This window comes from Caenorhabditis briggsae (genome assembly GCF_000004555.2).
Source record: "Caenorhabditis briggsae complete genome, chrIV, whole genome shotgun sequence".
NCBI classification, from domain to species: domain Eukaryota; kingdom Metazoa; phylum Nematoda; class Chromadorea; order Rhabditida; family Rhabditidae; genus Caenorhabditis; species Caenorhabditis briggsae.
The window spans coordinates 8,389,515-8,399,040 of NC_013487.2; the positions used below are offsets into that span (position 1 = coordinate 8,389,515).

A 9,526-nucleotide genomic window follows, 5' to 3' on the forward strand; every position below is an offset into this window, starting at 1 on the left:
CCCACTCATTATGTTGTCGTTTCCCCCTACAAAAATATGCACATCAACTGTTTGAAATGCTGTGGTAGAGCTCTTCCCATAGGCATTATGTTAGTCATTTCCCTGCGTTATATGAGAATACGGATTCTTTTTCATTAACATTCTTGACCATTCCCAAAGAAAGCCAGAACCGACCCGGCCCGGCGGGCCCGTCATTTCACTAGTTTTGAAATGTTAAAAAAACACATAAGGGGGGACCCTTATGTGATTTTTTTCCACCAAAATCTTTTTTTCGAGTTTTTTCGATCTTTTTTGTTTAGACAGAAAAACAATTCAAAAAACGAAAAAAAAATGGGAAAAATTATATTGAGAGCTCAAAATTTGGCTCACAAATACAGAACTTTTGACACCGGGCCTTCCGGGCCGGGCCAGGGGCCTTGAAAATTCCCTCAGGCCCAGCCCGGAATTTTACAAGTATGCCATTTAGTACTTTTTGAACTTTTTTGACTTATAATTTTGGAGTTAGTGAAAAAACTCACGACTACAACAAGTTGAATACCGGTGGCGGTTGGTTGTGCAAACGTTCGAAGGGGCATGTTGAATCTGAAAATGAACGGACATCAAACGAATTTTTTATGAGCCGGAACCCGGAAAAGGAAGACGGGGAGAGAGTGTCTTGAGGAGGATAAGATTTGAAAACAAATAATTTAAGTTTTTTTTCTCAAACATGAGTTCCGTTTCAGACACAAAAACAAGGCGGAATTAAGAAGATTCATCGTTTAGTTTCTTCTGTTTCTTCTCCTAAATTGAACTTTTTTCTTCCATTGGCCATTATTTTTTGTCTCTCTTTTTCCGCCAAGTCGTTTTTATTTGTTTCTCCTTTTTCTGTTCTTTTTTCCGAATGCTTATTCAATTTCTTATGGCAAATGAGAATGAAATTGGGTAGGGAGCAATGTAGAATGGAGAAGACTCTGATAGAAAGTTTCTCGGATTCAGGGAAACCGACGATCAGAAAAATCAGGTCATATGAGAGAACTCAAACAAACAAATGAGCTGAAAAAATGGGAATATCTCACCATAAAAATATGAACAGAGACGTCGACCGATCAATTATTTATATGGTTCCTACCCTAAGGCTATTATTCATTTTTCATTGCTGTTCGGGACTCTTTTCTCTGGAATTTTGTTTATTGGTTTCTGAAATATACGTCACAGAATTAGATTCATGGATAGACAATAAAAATGGTTATCTGAGTATTATACTGGTATTTGAAACAAGTTAGAAAATAGTTTTATTTGCCAATTTTCGGTATTCATTCTTTTTAAGGCAATTTTCATATTGAGAAAGTTTTTTTTCGACCAAAAATTTGGTGAAAAGCTATAGTAATCGAGAAAAAAAACTCTAGGTTACGGTGATTTTCGTTACGGGAACCACTGACCAGGCCCACAAGCTTTCCTCATCCACAACTCCGATTTTTGTTCCAGAATAATAATAATTATCAAAAAATAAATCAACAGAAATTTCAGAGTTCGAAAAAATTACTTTAAAAAAATGCAGTTCTTGGATAATGAAAAATCAGTTGCTTTCTTTACCGGAACATCTGCCCATTATCTAACAAAACACCAGATTTCTAAATGAAAAAATGAAGAATTTGTTTTTAAAAATATTCAAGCAAAATTTGATATCATGTTACTTTCTCATGACTAATCGAAAAATGACCCAACGATTTATAGTTTGAAAAACGCAAAAACACAATTTCCCTCATTATATAATACAACTGTTTGTAGTTATGAGCACTTCCAGACACTTCAGAATCACCAATTTGAAGATTTTTGAAGTTCTGAAACAGAAAAACCTACGTTTTGGAAAGCTAGCAAAGCCGAAAAATTCGGAACAGAATCTAGAAAAAGAGTCACGAAAGAAAAAGAAAATAAAAAACTGAAAATATCTGCTCTTGAAGAAATTCATGATCTTCGTCCTCCCCTGGGGCATCGCTTTTTTTGAAATTTCTGAACCTCCAACTCAGATTTTATATTGGAATTTATTTTAGAAACGATTAAGGGTCAGAAAAAAAAAAGGAAAAAGCACGAAACATCAAAAATATGGAATTCAATCAAAGCTGTGCAAAATGGCGGCTGGCCGCGGCTTTTATAGGAAAGCCGTGAAAAGCCGCGGCTATTCTTATAAAAACGCGTGAATTAAAAATCATTTAGTTTTTGAAGAATTTATTTTTTTTTGTCCTATTTTTCAAAAAAAAATCTACGTTTTTCAAGAAACAATTATTTTAACAGGCCGTGAAAAGCCGCACGGCCGGCCTCAGCTAGCCGCGGCTTCCTCAAGTATTTTTTCTGAAGCCGCGGCCGGCTCGGCCGTAGTGAAAGCTCTGCCGTGACACAGCCTTGAATTCAATTAAAAACTCCAAAGTTTTTGAAAAGATTCAAGATACCTAGTATAAGTATCAAAGTTATGGGTATCAAGGTCAGGAATTTCTTGAAAGGGACTGAAAATTATTTTTGTTTTTTGATACATCAAAATGTCTAGACAATATGGAGATTCGTATTGCAAATATATATATATATATATATATATATATATATATATATATATATATATATATATATATATATATATATATATATATGTCACAGCGCATTGAAAATCAGGTCAACCCATTTTTGACATCATGCTTTGAAATCAATTTTTTTCAATCAAGATGTCGGTAGAAATGGCTGGATAGGGGGTAGTCAGACAGTACAAGGTTTGGACTATACTGTAGATAAGACAGAACCGTTTAGCCGTATCCAGTGAGATCGGTCTCCGTTCTCCTTCCCGCATGAGGTTGCGAATTTCGATTTTGAAAATAAACCTTTGTGTTTCTCTCCAATGGAGATCTACATGGAGTCTGAATGTGAGTTATGTCACCTGACAAAAATAGGTTTCGGTCATAAAAGTGACACCATTATCTGGCAGCTCCCAATACTCCACTCCTTGGTAGACATCCATGCCGAAAACATCCCATTTTTAACGTTAATTTCACGTTTCGGGACGTCTGGTGGTTGAGTGCCTTCGTCAACCCATTTGGATTGTTGTTTATAGTAATCATACATTACCCATTTATCGCCACTAGTAATGATTCAACTTCAACATTCATGTTTGCAACGCAGGATGAGAAGATTCAAACAAATGCCCACACATGAAACAAAGTTGCTTTGAGCGAAAAGGTGTGATCCATATCTTCCCACTTTTTTTACTTTGCCGAGAGTTCCCAATTTATGGCTTTTTGACGAAAGGTTTGCCACTGATGTACTTGATATATCCCGCACATTTTGAGACGGGTCCCTTTCAATCCCGGTTTTTGATGAGGATAAAACGACAACTTCCTCGCTTTTACCCCCTTCAAGAAAACGAAGTTTGAAAACAACATATCAAAAGTGGAAAGGACTTTCCGAACAACCTAATAGTGCTTTCTGAACAACCTAATGGTGACACTTTTATGACCGAAACCTATTTTTGTCAGGTGACATAACTCACATTCAGACTCCATGTAGATCTCCATTGGAGAGAAACACAAAGGTTTATTTTCAAAATCGAAATTCGCAACCTCATGCGGGAAGGAGAACGGAGACCGATCTCACTGGATACGGCTAAACGGTTCTGTCTTATCTACAGTATAGTCCAAACCTTGTACTGTCTGACTACCCCCTATCCAGCCATTTCTACCGACATCTTGATTGAAAAAAATTGATTTCAAAGCATGATGTCAAAAATGGGTTGACCTGATTTTAGACTGTAAGCGATATCCAAAATGTGTATGCTGATAAAATGGTTGTGATATTATGGTGGACAATTCATGAATTGACAAGTTTTTGATATTTATTACAGGAACCGAGATGAATTGGCTGAAAGTTAAAAGTTAGGGGCCCTATGAATGCAGATGTCACAGTATACTTTTTAACTGATGACTTTCGAATTTCCAGAAAAAAACGGGTCCTTGATCTCTAGCTCCAGGGCAGTTTCATTCTACATTCATTGTACTACCATTCTCATTTTTTTTTCTCTTTTTTTCCTCGAATTTCTCCTGTTTTTCTTCGTTCCACCCATCTTTTCTCTCGTTTCCCAAACAATCCTTTCCCTGTTACAGACATGATGAATTTGTTGTAATCCATTTGAAAAACAAAAAAGACACAAAAAAGTTGGATTTTGCAGCCTGACTTGAGTCCCTCGAGAACATTCTGAGGTTATGATTTATTTTTTCTGGCGACTAACAGCTTTTTTCCCAGAAACTCCTTTTATTTCTCTACATGTGTTTTGACCTGGGTTTGAGAATTTTTGAGTTTCTATTTCATTTTTCAAAAGATGTGTTATTCAAAACTCCTCTGAATCCGTTCCAGTTTTCTTTCTTCCTTCTTCTGACCAGTCAAAAACTAGATTGAATCGCGCCGAAGGCGCACCAGCTTGCTGGTAAACTATAATCCCACAATAATTTGCACACCCTCGAAAAATCGTTTCAGAAAAGCGAACAATCTCAGTTCTCGTATGGTTCTGGTAACTTCTAGAAGGTTCTGGAATTGTTTTTGAAATTCCCACCAGAACTGAAATTCCCAGACCACCTCTGGAAAAGTACCGTGAAAAACGGAGTTTTAGTACTTTTGGCGGGTATTCAAAAAAGATATTCGAATATGCGAGAACTAGGATTTCCCCAATTATTGAAGCGATTCTTCGAAGTTTTCTTTATTGCTATACGCATTTAGACAATTTGATGTATAGAAAAACGTTTTGTTCCCTTTAACCGAATTCTCAAAAACAAATATTACTGTAGGGAACAGGAGATCAGAAATGAGTTCACGAATAACTGAAACACTAAAAAAACAAAAGAAGAAAACACCGAAAAAACATGTCTGAAGAGTAATTTAGTTTCAGAATGCTCTCGTATCTTTTAGTTCTTGAGTTTCTTAGAAAAACAAGAGTCAGAATTGAAGACGGGGCGGTCGAAAAGAGCCGGGACTCAAATTTTATTGGGCATGTCAAATGACATGGAGACGATATAAAATATTCTAATTTTAGAGGAATTTCTTGTGAATTAGTGAATACCGAGTCTAAAATTTACGAGGGGCGAAGAAAAATGGGCTGTCAGAATGAGGTGAAAGATCGGAAGTTAGTTTGAAATTTGCAGAAAAAATTAAACTAAACTTTCAACTTACTAGCTATTTTTTCTGAATGGCTGAAAAAAGAAACATCGGACTGGTGAAGAAAAACGATTAATTAGAAACAGAATGACTTCATTAAAAGACTAACAACAAAAAAAGAATCAAGGTTCAGAAGAAGGAAGAAAGAAAACTGGAACGGATTCAGAGGAGTTTTGAATAACACATCTTTTGAAAAATGAAATAGAAACTCAAAAATTCTCAAACCCAGGTCAAAACACATGTAGAGAAATAAAAGGAATTTCTGGGAAAAAAGCTGTTAGTCGCCAGAAAAAATAAATCATAACCTCAGAATGTTCTCGAGGGACTCAAGTCAGGCTGCAAAATCCAACTTTTTTGTGTCTTTTTTGTTTTTCAAATGGATTACAACAAATTCATCATGTCTGTAACAGGGAAAGGATTGTTTGGGAAACGAGAGAAAAGATGGGTGGAACGAAGAAAAACAGGAGAAATTCGAGGAAAAAAAGAGAAAAAAAAAATGAGAATGGTAGTACAATGAATGTAGAATGAAACTGCCCTGGAGCTAGAGATCAAGGACCCGTTTTTTTCTGGAAATTCGAAAGTCATCAGTTAAAAAGTATACTGTGACATCTGCATTCATAGGGCCCCTAACTTTTAACTTTCAGCCAATTCATCTCGGTTCCTGTAATAAATATCAAAAACTTGTCAATTCATGAATTGTCCACCATAATATCACAACCATTTTATCAGCATACACATTTTGGATATCGCTTACAGTAACCGAGAATAATGAATTCAAACTAGACAGAGGGTTTCTATTACGGGTTTTACGGTAATTCTTCTCTTAATCAACTAGTACCATGAAATTTAACCTTTCCGCCTAGGCTTGAGGTTCATAGTCTACCGATATTTGGAGTGACATCTTCTGCAACGGTTGCAGAAGTGATATTTTCAGACTTTACTCTGGTGTAAATTTTTTAAAAATTTCATTTCGAATAGTCTTCACTAGGTCTGATTTTGATCAAATTAAAATGATACTACTATTTATCCGATCTCAAGTTATGGCCCAAATAGAGAGTCTCAAATCATTTGTTAGATGGTGTAAATCAGATAAACCCCTACATTGGACAACTCTAGTAAAATGAATATCAGACTAGATGCAAGATAGGAAACCCATAGATAGAAAGGATCTCGCTAGCAAAGAATCCTATCATATCCGAGTTTTCCTTCTTTGTTCTCTCTCTCCTTCAACTTCCTCTTTTTTCATATTTTCTGCTTTTTGAAATTTTTGGTAGAGTCGCAAAAGTTAGTGACATAAAAATGCCCCTTGAGTATAGTTGGCGTGTTCTGTTTTAACCCAAAATACTTGGACTTTTCCATGAGTTTTTTCGCGGATACAACGAATATGAAGACTTCAAAAATCGCGCGGAGGGTGTGCTCTTTTTGCTCCACAGATCAAAAATCTCTTTTCTTTTGCTAACAGAGTTATGAAAAAAGGCTATAAGAAAAAGTAATGAAGGAAGAAAGTCATTTCCTATGGGTCGTTGTAAGGATTCTAGTTGAATTTTTTGACGTATCACTTTTTGTTTTTTAAAGTCATCAAATTGACAGAGAACACTTTCAGACAAAAATGATATATTTTCCTGAAGTGGTTTCTATGATTTGGAAGGGGTTTGTTTACTAACCAACTGGAATGGTATTAAAAAGAAAAATATCAATAACCAGTCTGATCTATTATTCTGGAACAGAATAATCGGAACTGTGGAAGGGAAACGGCGGTGGATTTGGCCGAAGGTCTTACAACGAAAACTACCCAGAGATGAACGGGATTCCTTCTTCATTATTCCTTCTTCCGCATTTTTTATTTTCATTCCTTCTTTCTTATTCCTTCTTCCTGACTTTTTTCTGAGTCTTCCGCAATATTTGAACAATTTTTTGTTGAAATTTGATTTTTTTTTAAATTTTGAATGTCTTTCAAAGTTTAAACTAGCACTGTTCTTTAATGCTCTCTTTCTACATGTTTTATCGAAAATTTGTCACAAATAATTTGTTTCTTTCAAAATTTGATCCCTTGTTTCTTATTCCGTCTTCCTTCTTTCGACTGTTTTTTATTCCTTCTCCCTTACTCTTTCTTCCGGATTTTCAAAATTTTTCTGCTCATCTCTCCAACTACCGTAACCTATAAATAATTTTATTTTCCGTATTTCTTTCCTCGTTTTTAGCTTCTTTTCGTCGAGTTTTCTGTTAAAAATGATAGTTAATGGCAACACAGATTGAAAAAGCATGAAAATTGAAATATCAGAAAAATGAAAGTATTTATAGGTCCCGGTAGTTGTCGTTGTAAGATCTTCGGCCACGGCCAGTGACGTTCTTCTTCCACAGCTCCAATTTATTTTGTACCGGAATAATGAACATTTTTATCAATTTATCAGTTATGATATAACAATTTAAAATAAGTTAAACCCAGCGAAAATTATTTTAAATAGAACTCCTGGGGTGCAAAACAAACAAATTATCTGCATCCGAAAATGTTGAGCCACTAAAAGTTTAGAAATGAATTGACTTACACTTTCTTTCAAAGTCGAAGATGAATCAAATTCGACCAGGACAGTAATGCAGTTGAAGACTTTATAAAAGGGTTTTAACAGTTTTTCAAAATATTGAATTTGAGTCAGTTTCAATATTTCCTGAGGGAACAAAGTAACGTTGTGAACAATTTCTTTTGGCTCTTATCTAGTTTAGAGGTCCCAAAAAATTAGAGGTCCGAAAAATAATTAGAGGACCCAAAAACGTTTAGAGGAACCAAGAAAAAATAGAAATTTGAATTGAGGCCGTATAGGATGTATAGGACTGTTCCTAATAGTTTTAGCTCCGTTTCTCTTGCGTCTTGCTGATGAACATCAATTTACATATGAGGAAAATTTCGACAAAACAGTAATGCTTCCGTAATAATGCTGTATCTCACAATCAGACTTAGATAACTGACAGAGAATATACATCCACAAGCCTATTGGAAGTTCAAAAAATAGCAGCAACACCGATTTCCCTACAAGACCCCAAAACTTTATCTCCTCACACAGTTCAAATTCCAGTACATTATTCCAACTTCTCTGCGTTTTTAAATTTTGTACCTCTATTTTCTTCTTGGGACCTCTATTTTGGGACCACTATTCTTTTTGGGACCTCTCAACTAGAAAAGAGCCATTTTTCGGTAAATCAAATATGGAGATGTGGCCTTGAAACCTTCGGGATGCTGATTTCTACGTCAACGTCTTCTGAAACTTCTGAAACTTCTGTAAATCTTGAAACAGAATCTTCCTCTATCCTCTTTTTTTCGGGCAATCGAATTTCTCCGTCTGCTTCTTCCAGACTTCTCGAATCCACGAGATGATAGAAATTTGGATTTTTAAAATTGTCCAAGTTCAAAACTCGGCTTCTCGCCGACTGGCAATTCACACTATGTGTCATTCGTCTTCTTTGTCTCTGGGTGTGTCTCCAAGCAAGGCCCAAAATCGCTATAAATGTCACAACCATGATCAGTCGACGATACTCAAGCACCTGAAATTCCAATTTGTTGGTCATTTCATAACATTTCAGTGTCACCCCACCTGAATCGCATGTATATAAACAAGTGGGTAGCCCCATAAATTTCAACTCACTGATCTCAAAATTTTCGTTCCAATTATTCTCATGCATGAATCTGATTTGTTATAAATCACTTCGAAAAACTTTTGAGACTGTCCAACAGTTTGCCAGTATGTAGATAACGTGTTTTCCAAAATGAATTCACATGTTTCTCCTCTGAATCCTTCTGGACAAGTGCAGATCTGAAAGTTTATCAATTTTCTGTAAGTGAACATTTGAAATCAAATTGGTTACCTTGACAATTTCTTTTTCTGTGGCTGCACATCTCCATTGAAGATCATATTCGTGATGAATTTCTCTCGAACAACTGAAAAAAGATAACTAATAAGAGATTCAATTATTATTTCTCACTTTTCCATTCTCAAATGTCCACTTACGCAATCAAAAATCTCAAAACATGTAGGTCCTCCGTATCCATATTTACATGGACAGTAACCTAAATTCTTCTCGTTCTCTTTGAAATTCGTTCCTGGCTCGTAGCAATCATCTGGATCTGAAAACTCTTTATCAATTTTCATAAAATTAGGGAAAATTGAACTATCTTGAACCAACCAAAATTATTCGATTTTACTTCTGAAGAGCTGATCATTTCCAAAAAGGCAATTGTAACGAAAATCCTCACAGATCGGACAATCATTTTTTTTTGGATTTTGAAATTTTGTTTTTTTACCTGAAATGGATGCAATTTCTGTGAAAATATTTTTGATCTAACAACGAATGATCAGTTTCCTGAGAA

At 35.5% G+C, this 9,526-nt stretch overlaps 2 protein-coding genes across 2 annotated transcripts; one reads left to right on the forward strand and one right to left on the reverse strand.

Annotated features, from left to right (window-relative positions):
* Positions 1 to 911: 911 nt before the first annotated feature.
* CBG26320 lies at positions 912 to 1,031 on the forward strand (the record flags this gene model as incomplete). The annotated part of the gene is made up of 1 exon (XM_045235598.1): positions 912 to 1,031. One exon carries the CDS (start codon positions 912 to 914, stop codon positions 1,029 to 1,031), a length of 120 nt encoding a protein of 39 aa, XP_045098490.1.
* Positions 1,032 to 8,361: 7,330 nt separating this feature from the next.
* Positions 8,362 to 9,427, reverse strand: CBG06043 (the record flags this gene model as incomplete). Its single annotated transcript, XM_002633262.1, has 5 exons — positions 8,362 to 8,703; positions 8,805 to 8,972; positions 9,025 to 9,097; positions 9,142 to 9,283; positions 9,343 to 9,427. 5 exons carry the CDS (start codon positions 9,425 to 9,427, stop codon positions 8,362 to 8,364), a joined length of 810 nt encoding a protein of 269 aa, XP_002633308.1.
* Positions 9,428 to 9,526: the final 99 nt, after the last annotated feature.